This window comes from Charadrius vociferus, unplaced genomic scaffold, assembly GCF_000708025.1.
Source record: "Charadrius vociferus isolate BGI_N301 unplaced genomic scaffold, ASM70802v2 scaffold12, whole genome shotgun sequence".
Lineage (NCBI taxonomy): Eukaryota > Metazoa > Chordata > Aves > Charadriiformes > Charadriidae > Charadrius > Charadrius vociferus.
In genome coordinates this window covers 1,173,599-1,192,623 of record NW_009647422.1, presented here as the reverse complement: position 1 = coordinate 1,192,623, position 19,025 = coordinate 1,173,599, and the positions used below count along the sequence as shown (strand labels likewise).

The 19,025-nt window shown below is 43.3% G+C and overlaps 1 protein-coding gene across 1 annotated transcript in view; it reads left to right on the top strand.

The window, feature by feature from the left end:
• The window catches only part of OBSCN (obscurin, cytoskeletal calmodulin and titin-interacting RhoGEF), a 202,611-nt gene that overhangs the window by 149,928 nt on the left and 33,658 nt on the right, over positions 1-19,025 (top strand). Inside the window, exons 84-87 of the mRNA XM_009880514.1 lie at positions 851-1,018; positions 1,288-1,390; positions 1,990-2,119; positions 3,933-4,038. Coding sequence (XP_009878816.1) covers positions 851-1,018; positions 1,288-1,390; positions 1,990-2,119; positions 3,933-4,038 — 507 coding nt within the window. The remainder of the gene's footprint in view (positions 1-850; positions 1,019-1,287; positions 1,391-1,989; positions 2,120-3,932; positions 4,039-19,025) is intronic.

Genomic DNA, 19,025 nt, shown 5'->3' with positions numbered 1-19,025 from the left:
CTCCAGATGTGGCCTCACCAGGGCAGAGCAGAGTGGGAGGATGAGCTCCCTCGACCTGCTGGCCACACTCTTCTTGATGCCCCCCAGGATGCCATTGGCCTTCTTGGCCACCAGGGCACATTGCTGGCTGGTGGGCATCCTGTTGTCCACCAGGACTCCCAGGTCCCTTCCCACAGAGCTGCTCTCCAGCAGGTCAGCCCATAACCCATACCGGTGCATGGGGTTATTCCTCCCCAGATGCAGTACCCTACACTTGAAGTTGTTGAACTTCATTAGGTTTCTCTCTGCTCCATTCTCCAGCCTGTCCAGGTCATATATATCCTGCTTTTTCAGGTTTGCTTGTTGGCCCATATGAATCTATGTCTTGTGGGAGTTAGACAGCTTCTAGGAAATTAACAACTTCTTTGAAGTAGCTCAGATGTTTCCATGTCATAGCACAGGCAGCTGTATGGGCATATTCTTTTCCCCAACATTACTGTACTGCAGAAGAAAGAGCTTTGCTGTAAGTTCACGCCTTGTAAAGATCTGTTCTGTATCTGTACGGCCACTTAGGAGGTGTTCCTTTGGCTAAAAAATCAGAGCTATAACTGCACAGCACATGCTCTGGGAGAAATTCACTTTTAAATGAGGATTGATGATGATGAGGTCCCTCAACAGTGTTTGCCCAGAGGACGTTTTGTGGAGAGCTGGATGAAGATGAAGAACTTCTTCCTCAACTACCAACATCAGCTGCAATAAAGCAAATACAGCTCTCAGTCCTCTCAAGACGAAAAGCTGGATGAAATTCCCAAGGAGAAAACATAATTGATACTAAGCTATTTTTTTAAAAAAAATTCCCTTTGTCTTTAAGATGGAAGGCCTGTGGAGGTGGATCCCCATCACATCATAATAGAAGATCCCGATGGTTCCTGCACATTGATATTGGACAACCTGACGGGTGTTGACTCAGGACAGTACATGTGCTTTGCTTCCAGTCCTGCGGGAAATGCCAGTACCTTAGGAAAGATCCTTGTTCAAGGTAAAGTTCTGCACAGATGTATTGTCTTAAAGGGCTCTGCTACGTAATACCTTAAACAGGAATATTAAGACATTCCAGAAGTTCTGTATAACATCTACTGGATAATGCTTTAAAAGAAATTATTTGATGTGCAGGTGTAGTCAATTATTCTTAAGTCAAAAAATTTGGTCTTTGGTGTCTTGTGTGCAGACATCATGAGAATTATCTGGTCAGGGACACATCCTTCATGTCTGGTCATACTACTAGCTACATTTATCCTTGTTTTGCAGTGCCACCCCAGTTTGTGAACAAGGTTAGAAATGCTTATCTTATTGAGGGTGAAGACGCTCAGTTTACCTGTACTGTCGAAGGAGCACCTAGGCCTCAAATCAGGTCAGTTCTTCAAGTCATACAGGAGGAAATCCCGTTTTCCCATTTTTGCATGGTCTCCTGCCCTTTCTTTCAAGGTTACGACCTGATCCTTCCTTCTCTGTGTCTTCCATTTTAACCCCATCCCAGTGCTGGCTCGCTTCCTGGTTCCAACATTCCTGAGATTCTCAGCAATTTATTCCAGCTAGCATCTGAAAAGAAATACCTACAGATAAAACCTGTCATAGGACTGCATCAGACCTAAAGACCTGATAATATTTTCTCATTTCTTTACCCTCCCTGCCTTACACTTGAATTAACTTTATCAGCAAACCAACCTGGGGTATTCACATAAAAAACTCAGCATAGCTTGACACGATTAGAAACCCTTTTCCCTGCATTGGCTGATGAGATTTCTTGAGAAGCATCTCATAAACCTGGGCAGCTCAGTACCCACATGTGATCTACCCACCTGTAGACCTATGTCCTGGGATCCAAACTTTTGGTTAAGGATTAACTCTTGAGTTGTTTGCCCATTGCTCTGATAGATGGAGTGGTGAGCTGGGGACTTCTTGACACTGCATATTTTTTCCTGGCTTATACTCAGTGTTTTCCGCATGCAGGTGGTACAAAGATGGTGTGTTGTTGAAGGACACAAGTAAATACCAGACTTTCAGTGAACCACGGAGTGGCATGGTAGTCCTGGTGGTGAAGAACCCTTCCAATGAAGATATGGGACACTATGAATGTGAGGTAAGTTCAGAGAGATTTAAAGATCTGCTGTGTGACATGACATAAATAGGAGAATTCATTTTACTGGGAGAGAATCACTGCATGAGATTAGTGGCTGAGTAATTGCTGCTGCCTGCCACAGCAAAAAAGTTTACACCAATCAGATTCTCCTGGAGTAGATCCAGATTGTGGATGTCCAAAAGCTTCAGAATATTCTGATCTGAGAGTTTGGTTTTGCAAATAATAATAGAATGAGCTTCTTCTGGAGCTTAAATCCAGATCCAGATCTGTAGAGGTACCTTTCACAAAGTTTAAGACCATTCTGACATGACTTTTGTTTCTAGACCGTCTTTAAATTAGAATAGATTCATGACACTACAAAGAAACCATCCAAAGAAACCAAAAAGAAAGAAACTGAGCATAAATAGAAGTGTGAACTACTGGAATTCCTGTTTATTTAGCAAGCACGCATGGAAGTATCTAATAAATTAAAATAAATGTGATGTAAAATAGTTTCTAAAAATTAGTCATATGCCATCCATTCATTGTAATAAAGTAGTAATAATCTCTCAGGGCTTGGCAATAAACAGTTGGCCTTGATTTAGGAAATTAGCATGGGTGAAGTGACCCATGGTAAGTGGCTCGGCTCCCAGCAACTTCACAGTAATTCCACAGAAAAGTTTAAGAATGACTTCTAATACGTTTTTTTGCAAAATCACCTTACCTCGCAATTCACAGAATCCCAGACTGGTGAGGGTTGGAAGGGCCCTCTGGAGCTCCCCCAGTCCCACCCCCTACCAGAGCAGGGGCACCTCCAGCAGTGGCACAGGACGGCGTCCAGGCGGGTTTGGAATGGCTCCAGAGTGGGAGACTCCCCCACCTCTCTGGGCAGCCTGTGCCACTGCTCTGCCGCCCTCACAGCAGAGAAGGCCCTCCTCAGGTTGAGATGGAACTTCCTATGGTCAAATTTGTGTCCGTTCCCTCTTGTCCTGTCACTGGGCACCACTGAACAAAGATTGGTCCCATCTCCCATGGCACCCTCCCTCTAAGGGTTTATAAGCATTGATAAGATCCCCCCTCAGTCTCCTCTTCTCCAGACTGAAAAGCCCCGGGTCCCTCAGCCTTTCCTCATTGGAAAGATGCTCCAGTCCCCTCATCATCTGCGTAGCCCTTTGCTGGACCCTCTCCAGCAGTTCCCTGTCCTTCTTGAACTGGGCAGCTAAGAACTGGACACAATACTCCAGATGTGGCCTCACCAGGGCAGAGCAGAGGGGGAGGATGAGCTCCCTCGACCTGCTGGCCACACTCTTCTTGATGCCCCCCCGGGATGCCATTTGCCTTCTTGGCCACCAGGGCACATTGCTGGCTCATGGTCATCCTGTTGTCCACCCGGACTCCCAGGTCCCTTTCCACAGAGCTGCTCTCCATTTGCCATTAGCTGAGATCCCAAGATCCAGTATTCCCTTGGCTGAGTAAGATTCAGTGGATTAATGGATGCTAAACAAAAAAAATCCCCCTTTAATTACCTCTTAAACGGCACATGGCAGGAATCTGTGCCTGTTGGTAGTGACAGAATTCCTTCAGGACCAAGGCTGCAGAGCAAACTGCAAATAACTTTTAGCTGATGTGTTGGAAGTTGTCATTTGTGGTGAAGCATTCTCACAAACTTCGCTCAGCAGCAACGTGTTCATACGAACTCTAGCTTGGGTTTGGGGTCACATCTTCACCCACTGCTCTTGTCGTGTAATTGCGATGAATTTGTAATCTAGTATAAGACGGTTTCGTTATACAAAAACACGCTGCGTTTCATTCGGTACTGCATGGTTCTCTCTAGCTGGTGAACAGATTAGGGTCTGCAAAAAGCGGAGCAGAACTTTACCATCACAGTGCCGCGGCCCTGACCCAGGACAGGAGAGGAGACCAAGCCATTACCATAGAAGGTACGATCTTGAGCAGCTCTGTAAGTATGTCAGTGAATTACTCTAAAACCATCTCATTGAGGATCGAACATATTTGCCATCTTATCCATGTTGATTGTTGGTGTACACGTATCCGTATGTCTATCGAGATGTGCATGGGTATACTGCAGCGCAGCTCTATACCCATCACCATCTGTTGATTTCCAAACCTGGCAAATCAACTTCATCATATAATGCTCTTAAATGCATTATATGAAAAAGGAGGAGCAAATGAAGGGTATGTCCCACCACCACTAGTGTAAGAAAAAGGTTTCTGGTCCTGTTGGAATACCTGAAAACGTGTGTCAGCCTGGCGGATCGTGAGTTACCTGTCGCTGAAAAACACACCCCAGGGGCCAGTCCATAAAGCTGTAGAGCTGCAGGCATATCGTGATTGTTGCTGAAATACCACTGAAGACCACCTGGAATGGCCGAGAAAGCAGAACCGACAGCTCTGCATCCTGAGCAATAGTAGTCCACCCGTTATCTGGGACTGTTCAGGTATTACACACCACGTAGTCACAGAGTCTATTCCTTTGGTTTCTCCGTGTTTCACCTGAATTCATAGGGTGATACGGACCAAGTTACCTTCTTATTGAAGGGATTTCCACAAGCGGTGTGTTAGACAGGCTTGCTATAAACCCATCGCCACTGAGTTTAAACTGGTGGCCACATCTGCGTAAGGAACTTTCTCTGGCATAGGAAACTGGTTCTTTGTACGTCTTAGCACTGTCCTTGGCTGGCTGAGCATGGGCCAGCGCTGCCTCTCAAACAGCTCCCAGCAGCAGTTCAGGAGATAATACAGCCAAGGGACCGTCTCTGCTAGATAATAGATGACTTACTGCTGTGGAGGACAAGAGAGAGGACTAGGGCAGGCACAGACCATTCCACGCCAGTGAACCTCAGTCTCAGAGAGCTGTCCCAGATGCAGTCAGTGGAGACATGGCCAACAAAAGCCAGAGGTTTGCCAACAGCTGTAGGACCTTCTTTCCTCATCTTCACTGTTTTCACATTGTCTTTGTGATAGTAACAAGGGTTCAAGTGGACTTTTGACAGTTTATTATCAGCATCCACTAAGAGCCATCAAACACAAAGGCGTTCTGACTCAAGAAGCTGCTGCGCAGCGAACGACTGGAGTCCGGAAAAATATTCAGGGAAAATGGTACTCCACTCATATTTTTTTCATCATTTTCCATAGGCCTCCGCTGTTGGCCCTGTCTGGGACCGGGTTCTGGTCTGGATGGACCTTTGGGGCAGCCCTCTGCAGACACTAATGTTGTATTATTACATTAAGAGGATTCAGACACATCAGGCTGCGAAGATTAGTATCCTGACCGATGTACTCCCTTGTCTTGGTTTTATTCTTGCTTTCCTTGCAGTCCTTTCCCAGAGTACCATCAAATCATTCAAAAGCGTTACAGGGAGCACAGTGTTAGGAGTATAGCCACACTAGTAATTGTGTCAGCAGGATAAACCTTGAAGCACTTGTATGCTTTTTCCTTGCTGTGCCCTAAAGAGGGAAAACTAAGTCGTATGCAGGATGTAGAGGAACATAACCAAATCACTGCTAGGGTGGCATGTCTGGATGAAGTTCCTTTGTACCGAGGGAGAAGATGTTTTAAAAACAAACAAACAAGGGCTGTAAACCAGTGGTAGGAACATTGTTCAGCTCTTGGGGTTGCAAATGTCCACGTTCAGCCCCGAATTACTCACGTGCTGTTATTCCTGCAGTCATAAATAATAAAAAAATTAATTCATTCATGAGCTTGGTTGAAGAAATATAATGGGAGTTTGCCTGGAAGCTTCAGAAATGTTCTGAAAAGGCTTTTGATCCGTGATGCGCAATTGCTTCAATTTGGTAATAGGGAAGGAAGTAGATCTTTGAGTCCTCTCCAGGGAGAAACAGAGGGAGAGCTGCTTCAGGCCAATGGAGCAAAGTGCAGGCTCACCCATGGAGCAAGAGGATTGTTCTGAGCAGAATCGCATCAGGGACGCATTTGGCATAATGCACTTGACTGAGGAGGGAATTCGTTGCTTTCTTGAGAATCAATAACCAGCCTTGATCTACCTATGGAAAAATCAGGTTCATCTGGCAAGGAACTGGAGGACGGCTGGATCTCATGAAGGCTTTCTCTTTCCATCCTCACAATCCTTTCTATTTGTGAAAATGGGATTGTTTGTAACTTCACCAAGAGGACAACATTACTGCTGTGTGGTACTTATTAAAACAGAAAGCAGATGCTGTGCCTGTTTTGTAGCTCACCTGCGCGGTGGGTCTAAGTTTTACCTGATTTATCGTTGGTTCTGTGAAATGACTACTGTCAGAGTCTCCTGAGGCACCCGAGGGGCTTTAGTTGCAACTATTTTAGTTTTTATCCTCCTGCCTTTCTGTACTGTTGATTATACTGAGCCAAACCCACTGTCACAATCTGGGACACCATTAGTACAGTGGTTTACGAGCCCTGATCTGCAGTCGGTGATGGTCCAACACCACGGGCCATGAAACCAGACTTCTTCTCATTAAATTCAGACTTTACCAATCCATAGGTAGGACGAAATTCCAAAAAGGATGGAAACCACTGGACTAAGGGATCCCCTTGCGAGCACCCGCAGCTTGGGCTGCAAGCCTGAAACGCTGAGTTCTGCGTCGCTGCGCTGAAGTCAATGGAGAGTTGCTTTAAAAATCCTTTTTCTGTGGCTATTGGAAGAATTTTAGACACGTAAAAAACCCCCAACAAAACACCAAAAAAAAGTGTAACAGAAAGAAGATCCTTCTCTTTGACTTCAAGTTGACTGTCTGCTTTGCACCTTGCCGCTTAACCCACGCACGGCAGATCCGGGCTGCTGCGCTCTGCCATCCCTTTTTAACCTGTTACCGTTGCGATTCGTTCATCCCCGGCTCACTAACTTGTTCATTTTTATTTTTTTTAAAGAAAAACAAAGCCTGGTGTTTTTGAAAGGTGTGTTGCATTCTCGCCTGGGCAGACAGGTCCAGGGCGTATAGCGAGATAGCCGACGGCAGGGGAAGGAGTCAGCTACACCAGTGGAGATAAGCAAAACCATAAAGAAAAGCGCCGGGTGCCGTTACAGCCGGACGAGAGGCATCTCACGCAGAGCTTGGGGCGAGTTATTTCATTGCCTTGTTTGGTAATATCCGCCTTGCAGGGAAAAAGCTAAAAATTAGGGCTCTCAGATGGAAGATTGCTTTGAAACACAGAGAAGCGTTAGATGTCTCAGTGCTGGCCTTCTGCTGAAGAAACGGGGCACAGGAGTTTGTCCCCCTGACCTTTTTAACGTTCCTCGGTTGGGGTGATGTTTAGGATATTTATCTCGTTATTTTTATTCTGTTGTCATCATCGGTTAGTCTCTCGGTTGTTTTTTTGGGGGGGGGCTGCCCACCTGATTTTCAGTGCAAATTCAAGAGGGCACAAAGTGCCTTTACGACCATCCCAGTTGCTGCAGGAGTGGAGCGGGTTTTTTTTATTTCTTTATTTAGAGTGCAACACACTCACCTTTCATTCACACAATTTAGAAAACTGCGTTGTGTCCATGAATTGCTCGTTTTCGAGATTACCTTTAGCAGTTCACGTCAGGTTTGTGCGTCCCCCGGAGCAGGTTAATCATAGAATCATAGAATGGTTTAGGTTGTAAAGGACCTTGAAGATCATCGAGTTCCAACCCCTCTGCCATAGACAGGGACACCTCCCACCAGACCAGGTTGCCCAAGGCCACGTCCAGCCTGGCCTTGAACACCTCCAGGGATGGGGCCTCAAGAACCTCTCTGGGCAACCTGTTCCAGTGCCTTACCACCCTCAAAGTGAAAAACTTCTTCCTAATGTTTAATCTAAACCTGCCCTCTTCCAGTTTGAAGCCATTCCCCCTCATCCTTTCACTCCATGCCCCAGTAAAAAGTCCCTCCCCAGCTCTCCTGTAGCCCCTTTAGGCACTGGAAGGCCGCGATAAGATCTAACCTGCCAGGCGGAGCAGAAGAGGGCTGAAAGCAGAGCAGGGCTCCCGGGGTTTAGGCCAGCGGCGCCTACTGTGCAGGATAAAATAGGTTTATGCTTCTGTGAAGGGAGAAAGCAGCCTTAAAGTTTGTAATAAAGCCCATAAACCACCTTTTGTCCATCCAGAGCAATAAGAACTGACCTATCCTAAATGTTTCATCAACTGTAAGTCCATGATTTAACGTATTAACCAAAGAGGAGTCTGGTCCCAGAGAAGCACTGGCTGATCCTAATGCTTACAGCTTTTAACCTGCTTATCAGGGGCTCCTGCTTTGCAAAGCTGTTTTCCTAAAATGCTATTGAACAAGTTGAAATGATAAATCCGGTGCTGAAACGGATGCAGAATATTTTCCTCTCAGGGGGAAAAAAAAAAAAGAAAAAGAAAAAGAAACCCAAATTCTCTCATCCTACTTTCATGTGGTTCTATCCTTCATATAGGATTGCTGAAATCCTCCCTCACACCTTGGGTAGCACATATAAAATCGATCTGTCCTGCACTAAACTGCGAGTCACCAGGACCCATTTACGGCTTTCTCATCCCACGCCTGCTCAACTTTTGAGTACATCTAGAAATACAGAAATATTGTGGTCGACGTTATGTGGGAGGACTGCAAAAACAGACATTAATAGAGTCAACATGAAAGAGACTTCCTCTTACAGACACGGGGAGGTTTCGTTCAATACATATTTAATTCTCATCGAAATACAGTTGCTGTTAAAAGAACTGTATAAACCATCTATGTTTAGGTGTATAATGGAATTAATTCATTCCTATTTACATCAGAACTGATGCTCTTGCTGCTTATGGATTAATCTCACGATATTATTTGATGAGATTTTCTAAAAGTTATGTAAAAACTGCACAATGTTGATTGAAGGGTTTAAAAATTCAGTGAAAATTTCTCAGCTGGGTGCAGTAAATTGTTGGAGCACTCAGTTCACCTTCCATCGTATAATTAAAAAAAGATGTTGAATTATTTCAAAAATATCAACTAAGGATAGGTAAATATTTATACCGTAATTGCGTTCAGAGATAAACGTTTGAAAATAAGTTTGCCCTTTACTTACGCAGTAAACTATAATTTCCAAACAGATTTTGTTTAAACCCACTGCAGTTATTCTTTTGACTCTATTGGAAATTATTCCAGATTTTTACATGCATAAATGAGACCAGGCTCTGCAAAGAAAACATAGAGCTCTAGGTCAGATATTAACATCAACCTTTGCACAAAATTCTTTTTCATTATGGTGAGAATTGTTTTACCTAACGGCAGAAGAGAGCCCTTGGAAGTTAAGTGGAAGGAAAATTAGGTTAAACTATTCCATCTAATATTGTAAATGTAGTTTTAATGTTCAGTCAGTGCAGTTTTGAGACACTATTGCAAACATCAGCACTAATCGTAAGTTATTCAACAAATAATACAGACGCTACAAGTTCTCTGCGCAAGAGCTGTTTGTGATTTTATAGATACATTTTTAATTTGCAGTTCACTTTCAATTGTACCAACTGAAAATTACCAGAGCTTATTTATTATAGGCTGGCTGGAAGATTGCAAACCAATTGCTGGACAAATTACTTTGAGATTAAATTAAGGTTTTTTTAGAAACTTTACTAGTTTATTAGATAAAAAGTGGGGCTGGCTGTTGGTTTTTTTTGTAGATCTCAAATCGACTCAGCAGTTCATAGTGTGTTCGAAACAGTCTGGTTCAAACAGTGTCTTAATTTTATTCCAGCAGATAGGGTGGGAGCCTGCCAAAAAAGGTCTATTTGCTCTTCAAATGGTATCTTTCTTATTTTTAAAAATGTCAATTTTAAGAAATATTGGCAAAATCATGAAATCATGACTTTTCTTTTGATCTTGATATATGCATCAACAGCTTCTAGTTTGTTATGGGATGAGGGTCAGGAAAAATTGCAAATTGTAGCAAAAAAATAGATGGAGTAGACACAGGTGCATTGCAGGGCTCTCCTGGGTTTCCTAGGGTTATTTTTTTTTGTTTATACTGATTTTCTGTACTGATGATAATGATTTTAGTTTTCATTGTTATCAGCTTGGATTGTGCATGTAGTCCACAAAAGCTTGGAAACTGTTCAGTGCTTGGGGAAACTCTTTTTCTAGTAAGTGAAATCACAGTTTAAAGAATTTCAGTGCTCCAGGATTTTCCAGATTTTCAAGTTTCTCACACCATCACTGCCTTATTATAGGGAAAAAGAAAAAAATTAAAAAAAAAAAAAAAAGACCTCGAAAAGACCTTGTTTTCTAGCTTTGACCTGCCAAACAAAAATTCAGAATCTCATGGTAGAATAAACAGTTTTTGCAATATTGTTCTCCACAAAGTATTTCATTCCAAAGCTAAATCATTCACTGCTCAGAGAGCACTCTGAATTCTCATTCTTGGTCAGAAACACTAAAGACGATGCTGGAAATAACCACAGAAAGCATGGATGAGATGGTACAGTTGTTTGTTTTTTTCACTCCAGTTTATTTTGATTAACTGAGCAAAGTTAATTTAATCATTTCAGCTTTTGCCTTTCTTTAACCCCATGCTGTTCATACTGTTTTCTTTGTAGTCACTGAACAAGAGACTAAAGTGCCCAAGAAAACCATCATCATGTAAGTGCTGATTATTATTTTTTTTTTTGTAACATTTGTGTTTTGCCTTGCTGCCTATGCATGATCCAATAACAAGCTTGTGTTTATTGGCCATGCAAGAGTGTTCGTTCCCATCCCACCAGATCTCATGGCATTCTGTGCTATGCAAAGAGACCACCTGAAAATAAAGTCTTCCTATGCCTTTTAAAAAAATAGCAGCACTGGTGTTAGACACAGCCTGGGTCATATTTTTAATGATATTACATGCGAAAAAAGTTCCAATGAATAGTGCGGGAGTTGCACAAGAGCTCACGAAGGTAGAGTCCCACTCTCAATGTTGAAAAGAAACCAGCTTTGAGAACTGGCTACTCGAAAAAATGCACAAATTTAACAAATATCTCATATCTTACAGTGATTTCTTCTGGCTTTCTATTTTAAATTCTTCAGGAAAGCCTTTTATGATGAAGCAGAGGGAAGATGCCCATTTTTATCCCCTTCTGTCTCTTTATTTCTAATATGCAATTTTGTTCTGATAATGATTTGGCCTTTTTGGATACTTTCAGCCTGGTTTATATCGGGTGCCAACAACATATAAAGATTAACTGCAGCAAAAAGCGGTGCTTTCTCAGTCGTATGTAGACCAGGAGATCATCAGCCATTAAAATCTTAATGTATCTTCTTGGTTTTAAGTATCAAATACATAATAAAATTGTTTCAGGTGCTGGAAGGGGGACATTGTCTTTCTGTGGTAGGAATCAGAGCACCTCCAAGCTATTCAAACCATGTCCTAATGGTAGTAGGTGACTATACAACAGATATTTTGGGGCAATGCATTCCCTCAAGAGTTGTTCCATTGCTAAAATCAGTCCTTGACTTGGACATGATGCTAAAGTTGCCTTCTTTTACTTTTGCTGGACGGTGAGGAGGAGGTGTGAAATGACAACTGAAATATGGTTAAGACCTGCTCACTTTTGATCTCTTTTATTGTTTTCTATGACGACTATTTCTGATGATGGATGCACTTAGCCCATTTGGAGCCAGTGGCTTATAAGAAGACATGTCCCCCCTTCTAGCATCTTCCACCTTGTATAGGCAAAGAGCACACAGGAGAGGCGGGAAGGGGTTCTGCCTTTGCCCCCCTCTCTCTAGCACATCACTCCAGTGATTAGACCTTTTTACCCTGCAAAGACCAGAAAACAAAGGTGTTTCTGCCCATATCATCTCACGGACCAGCGTTCAGATACCGGTGGGGTGGCTAAACAGAGAAATATTTTTTTTTATATCATGTTCAGACACATCCCGAGTAAGACATGAGCAGAAGGGAATCACTCAGAGCTAGACCATGTCTAAACTTTGTAAATCCCATCTTTCTACATCTCTGTGCCTGTAAATCACCCGGAGAGATGCTTTTATTTTACATCTCTCCTCAGTCAGCTAATTGTCCTCCTTACCCCTTTATGATTTCAAACCACAAGCAGCAGCTTGGTTGATTAAATAATATTAAACTAATAAGAAATACCCCCAGTTAAGCTGATTTCTAAATTTCTGACATGGAAATTCCATAGGCTACTGCTTTGGACAGCTCAAGAAGTGATCCCTAAATTAAGGGCTGCAGCCCCAAAGGAGGTTGGTACATTTATGAGTGGGATCTCAGAATAGAATTTCCCCTCCTTCTGCTAGTGGATGTGGTCACAAACTCATTAGAGTGGACCTCGGCTGGAATTTGGACAGTGATGGGGTAAAGTTTGGGAACAACTCTCTGAGGGCACATTGCAGCTCTCCTGAATGTGTAGCGAGCTGAGGAACGGAAGCAGCTGTGAAACTACTCGCAGAAAATAACAGATAATTTAGAGATGGGATTGAACAATGTCTATATATGCAAATCCCAGGCCCCAAAAAAGCATTTTAAGTTTGCAATTTAGAGCAAAGTCTAGTGCAAGTACACCTGGATTCATTCTCGTCTTTATCTAAAATGATGTAGTTTTGTGTAATTCAGAAAGGCACCATGGCCATTATGAATCCTCTGCAGAGACCTTAAAGCTCGAGAGCAAACTATAGAAAACTTCTATAGAAAACTTGGGGGAATGAGTAAAGCAGTGGGAACGAGCAGTAGAAGAGAGGGTGCTCTGGAAGAAGAGAAATCTCACTGTAGCTGATCCAGTTCTGGACTTCACAGCATCCTCAAAGGGAGAGATGGACGGTGGAAAGAAACCTGGTCTCCACAGGAGAAGGCAATGCCAGTCTCCAAAGATGAGACCGATAGATGAGAAAGGCTACAAGATATCTAAGAGGATTAGTCTTCCGTGATGGTCAGACAAATACAACGGTAGAGGTGGGCTCTCCTTTCACAAGGACTCCTTCCACCCTTTTCTGTGTCTCAGTGCAAGAGCCGGAGCAGAGACGGCTGGAGAGCAGAGCTGGGGACTTTCAGCCCTATCTGGCTGTGCCTAGAGGCTGATGAAGAGAAAGAGAGAAATGAAAAAAACCTATTATCTTGATTCTTAATCATTCCTCCCCACTTCAGGCCATTGTCTTTACCCTTCAGTTAGGGGTTTTTTTTGGTCCCACTGCTTGGAGGTAGGACAGAATCCCAACACAGACATCAGCTACCTCCACTGTAGAGCATCAGCTTCCTTGCGCTTGCAAAGACACCACTGTCTTTACCTACAAGTTTCTCCATATAAGAGATGCCACTGAAAAATCTGCAGGGAAAACTCCATGTTAAACACCCAAATTTAAGAGCATTGAAGTCTGGGTTTAGGTGGTCCTGTCCCCAGATTTCAAAGCTATTTGATCCAATTTCATCTGTAGCTCGTTTAAAGTCAATGTTTATCCCGGGATGGGAGCAGAAGATTGTTTTGATTCAAGCTATGTATCCATACAGGGATGCTGAGAAGTCCCAACTGCTTTGGATTCATGAAAAGATCTAAAGTAAGGCCAGCAGAAATGGGACTGGTAAATTACAACTGTGCATCCCAGATCGATCTGGTGCTCCTATGTCAATCGGTGGTAGTAGGATCAGGCTGTGTCTGCAATAATGGTATTATGAAGAGTAAAAATAAGTACATTTTGGCATAGATGACTTCTGCAGGAAATGTCCTAGCTTTCTTTTCCTGGTCTCCAAATGCTTAATGCCCTTTTCACGTAACTGTTCTGCATGTGCAAATGCAGATCTCTGGTCTCAAAAGAGTCTTTGATAAGCAAAATCATAGAATGGTTTGGGTTGGAAGGGACCTTAAAGATCATGTAGTTCCGAGCCCCCTGCCATGGGCAGGGACACCTCCCACTAGACCACGTTGCTCCAAGCCCCGTCCAACCTGGCCTTGAACAAAATAGACATAAGATACTTTATTAAAAAAAGAAAAAAAACAGCTGCTGCTATTGTAATAAAGGGCGTTTTGTCATTGAGTTTGATGAAGCCAGGCTTGAGCCAAAGACACTCAGGAAAAGGTTGAACTCCTTGAGTGTTTAAAATCTTTTGGGTGAAACTGCTCTGTGGGTGCAAAGTAGCATAGTAGGTGGTCAACGCAAGGACACGAAATATAGCAGCATCCAGAAGAACATTTCTCAGCTGGACGCACTCGTTGTCTGTTCTTGCACTCAAGGAGGTTAATGGAGATAGGATCCACCTGAGGGAACTGAGGGGCACTGAGGTTTCCCCTGGGTCAGAAAGTGAGTGGAGATGGGCATGTGGGTGTGTGCGTTGCGTGTGTATCCCTTCCAAAATGGCACGCCTCACCAAAAGCTGCAGTGCTCACAAAACTAACCCCACTGTAGAGCCTTGACAGTCGATGGCATGTGCTGGTGGAGTGTGGCTCCCCGAAAAGTCTCGTCTTCCCGCCAACTCCATTTCAATCCTTTCTGTCATCAGCGAGGAAACCATAACCACTGTGGTGAAGAGCCCAAGACAAAGGGGAAGGGTTTCTCCTGCACGTTCTTCTTCAGGTCATTCGCCTTCCCGCTCCCCGAGAGCGGAGCCAACTCCAGAGCCAGTTTACGTTTCAAAGATCAGGCAGCCTGTCCACAGGCATGAGCAGGAGGCAACACCGAAGTCTGCCGTTCCCATGCTTTTTGTCACAGAACCAGAGGACAGGCAAGGAGCCGCAGCTAGAGATGTTGTCATAGAGACCAAGGTGGAAGAGAAAAAGCCCAAATGGGTTGAAGTGGAAGAAATAATTGAATTCAAGGTGAAAAAATCACCAAAACCTACGAGGAAAAGAGGATCTTCCCCAGCAAAACAAGAAAAAGATGACCCGGGGGTGTTAACTTTCACTTTCCCCAGCTCAAGGCCTAGGCGTTCCCCAGAAGACGATCCAAACACAAACAACTCCAACAATAATTTGGTGGAACAGTCAAAATCTATGCCTAATGACAGTCTCTCCGAAGCCGATATTCAGCCCTTGGTGTACGCAACCGAGCAGGAAGGACCTCAAGTCAGCAACGAAGACGGAAGCTCCCCATGTGGGTCCGAACAACTGGGAAATAATTCATTTATGGATTATGGAACTGAAGGAAAAAGCTTCCCACAGGAAACAAGTGCTCACTACGGGTCAGACATCGCTTCCCCGCTGCTTGCCTGCGGGGGAGAGCCTTTGATCTTCAGTTTTGAGACAGCTGCTGCAGACCAGCAGGATCTTCTATTCTCCCCAGCCAGTCCAGAGGTTACAGAGGAGGCAGATGAATTAGACATATCTTGGCCTGTTGAAGAGGGGGTACCTGAAGTAATACAAGATGTCCTTCCAGAAGAGGATAACATTATTATAGTTGATGAACCAGACGAACTACAGACAGATGACATTAGCACCCGGGACCGCAAAATCTTAACCCACAATGGCAAAGTATTAACTTTGGAGGATCTTGAAGATTATGTTCCTGAAGAAGGTGAGACCTACGGGTGTGATGGTCAGAAACATGCGGCAGACAAACCCTGCGAGATCTCCGTGCTCCAGACAGAGATCAACGAGCCAATGATTGGGAAGCCGGTGCTGCTGAGCCCTGTGGTTTCCAAGCCCAGGCAAAGATTTTTCAGCCAGTTTGAGGAGCATGTTCCCGGGGGCATGTTCATGTCGGCATCTCGAGTAACCGGTGTGCAGTCTTTAGGCCCCTCAAACATCTCTTTCCATGTGAGTGACACCCACGTGGCTGTGACACCTGGAATGCACGCAGCAGCAGCTTCTCCTGGTCCCTCCTTCACAGTGAAACCATCTTTCTGCACCGAAGTCCAGCTCTCAGCAGACAACGGACAGTCAAGCTTTAAAACTGAAGTTTCCACGAGAACCCTCAGCTACGGGACTGTTGGTGAACCTGTTACCTTGCACATCAGCACAGAAGACCTCTCCCAAAGCTGAGCAGATGCCAGTGTAATTTTCAACATGAAAGAAAACAGCGTTTTAGAAAAAACAAAAAAACTAACTAAAATTGTTGTAGGTGGAGGGGAATTGGTGGCAAAGATTACAAGGTAACATGTATGAGGGAATACCTTTGAGGGAAATATATTTAAATACAAAATGTCGAGCTTTTCCAGTCTTAAAGGGAACATGTCTGTCAGAACAGTTTGTAATTTTAAAGGCTTTGATTGAGGTGAACATATATCATTCCATAGTGGAGCAGTGACGGTAGGTTTAGGTGAAGCAAGGTTCTCCTGCCTCTGACAGAAATATAAATGAATAAGTGCGGTTTTGTCCATGAACTTAAAAATTATTTCAATTGCCAATTTGTAAATGATGGTGTGGCAAGAAAGTGAAAGCACCGAAGCTTTTCAGTGTCCTTCAACAGCCCAGGATAGGAGGAGTGTTTCCGGCTAAAGCCATCTCCTGTCCCTGTGGGCGCCCAAAGGTCATGAAGCTTCCCGCTGCTCTGACTCTGCTGTACGCTTTTGACACCAATTAGCTCTGCCAAAATTTCTTCATAAACCTTTCAATGTGCACAGTCTGGTTACGTTATTCTAAACTTCTGCCACAGAGTGAAACGTATAGAAAATATTGCGTGTACTAGGAACGCAAAGGGCTGCTCACACCCTTTGGTTGAAATCCTAATTTGACTGAAGTCAATGGTGAAAGTCCCACTGACTTGAGGAAGCAAAGATTTTGTTGTTCTCTTCTGCTTTAATTAAAAAAAATAGGCTATCTTTTATAACTGACTGCTCTTTTCAAGTCCACTTCCTAATTGTTGAAAGATGCAGGTCTCCTTATTCTGCGTTGTAGCGTAGTGGATTTATAAACCGTATCTTTTAGAGTATAGATTTACCTAACGTGCACCCAAAGATCGAAGTGCTGCACAAAACGACTTCTGCATCTATAACCAAACGCTAGCACGTGTAAAGAACCACCAATGTGGTCTTTGTCAATAAATATTGCTGGAAGAATATTTGGTCTCCTGTACAGACCAGCGGTGAAACGCGACTTTTAACAGATTGACGGGTAATGTCTCGTGTATTTAGTAAGAGGAATTCACCACTGAGATACAACAAAGTAACAGGAGCACAAAGACAGAGGTTTGTTCTTTTTTTAAAAAAAAAAAAGGAAAGAAAAGAGATCTTTACCATAAATGCCTCGTTGCCAATCGCAATTGCATCGTACTACTGTAACCACGTACGTGGAGCTGTTATCGCAGAGGTTCTGCCTTCTGTTGAGTTTCCCTGGAGCTTTGCAGCTCAGTGGGAGCGCTGATTGCCCGGGGCAGGCTGAGATGCCCTAGGCACAGCCAATTCCTGTTTTCTTCACCAAAAAAAAAAAAAAAGGATGTCATGCAGAACTTCCTCGAGTTGCTCAGCCCTGGAAAGAAATGAGCTCCCAGGCCCAAATATTGGTCCCAGTTGAAGTCAGCTGGAGTTCATCATTGATCCCAGTAGGACCAAGCACTGGCCCTCTCTATCAGAGACAGAGATGTGGGGTGAAAAGTCCCAATGCCTTGTCCCGGCTGAGTTGTGTAGCGCTGTCACGATAGATGTTTTCATTTAGATGGTGTGGGGAAACCCGAAATGTTCAGGCAGAGCTGAATTTCTAACTAGCACGAAGAGAGAGGATTGAGTGAGTTTTTGCCGCGGCAGTGTTGATGTGTGATGTTGCCTCGGTGTTTCCCAGCCAGGTAAAATTGTGAGGCTTCTTCTGGAGTCCCCCGGGCAATGTTCCCTCTGACAGGGACTGAGTTGACAAAAGGTGCTTGTAGAAAAGAATACGTTGATTGGGTTGGTTTTTTTTTCCCTTCTGTGGCTGCACCTTGATCACGCACTGACTAAAATGAACATATTGGTTTCACAGCCTTTTACTTTCAATATCCAAACAGGGCGTTATGTGTAATATCCTGTGCACTACCCTGATGATATTGGATGCTTTTCCTGTGATTACGTGTGGGGAAAGAAATCAAGCCTCTTTTATGTTGCTCTCCCATTTTTTTATAACATCTCCTTGGTTTATATGGTTTGTTTTATAATTAAGCACTACGACGGATATATATTAGTGCTTTTTTCATGTATTGCACTGTACATTGGAAAGTAACAGACATACAACAGAGAAATACTTTCGCAACTGAAAATATTTCTTTTTTTATTGGGCTCGATTCTGGTCTCAGTTATTCCAGTATCGATCTAGAATAATTCCACAGATGGAGGTGGATTAGATTCGGATTTACAAAGATACTGCTGAGAAAAGAATTTGCCCTATGATAGTCTTCAAAAATATAATATTCATCCAAAAATAATAAAGATTTGTAAAGGATTGTGGAGGTTTCCTCCTCTAGTGGATGATGCTCAGGTTTTTCTAAAGAAGCTGAAAGGCTGCAGTTCAGATGGTCGTAGAAGAAATAACTATACTTCGATTCATTAGCCCAAAGCAATTAACATCTGTTTACATTTTCTTTTGAAATTTAAGCAAAAGAGAAGAAATCAAAAGGAATTTTTAAAATCCTATGCAGGACTCTGTTCAAAAAGTGAAAGGTTTATGAAACGTTCATGACATATACTTTCAAAATATTTTCCTAGAGGTTAAAAATTATGCTTGTAAGTGATTAAACTATGTAGATAACTAATGCCATGTGTGGGGGTTTATTTCTTGTAGATGAAAACATACAGCTGTATTAAAACTTTTAATACAAAGAATGTTTTACTAAAATTCCTGCAGGTAAATGGGTATTAATAAAGTGGAAACTTCAGTTTGCTTGAGATACAAAAAGAAAAAAAAAACAACACACACACACAAAAAAACCCGAATCGAAAAAATCAAATGCAAGATACGCTGTTAGATGCTGAGTTTATATCAATAAATGTCTTGCATCTGCTGTCACTGAACTCACTGGGTTTCTGTGTTCTTCTCTGTTCACGGCACTCAATAGTCCCTCAGTTCAGCCGCACTTCCCATCCACTTCAGCAGGC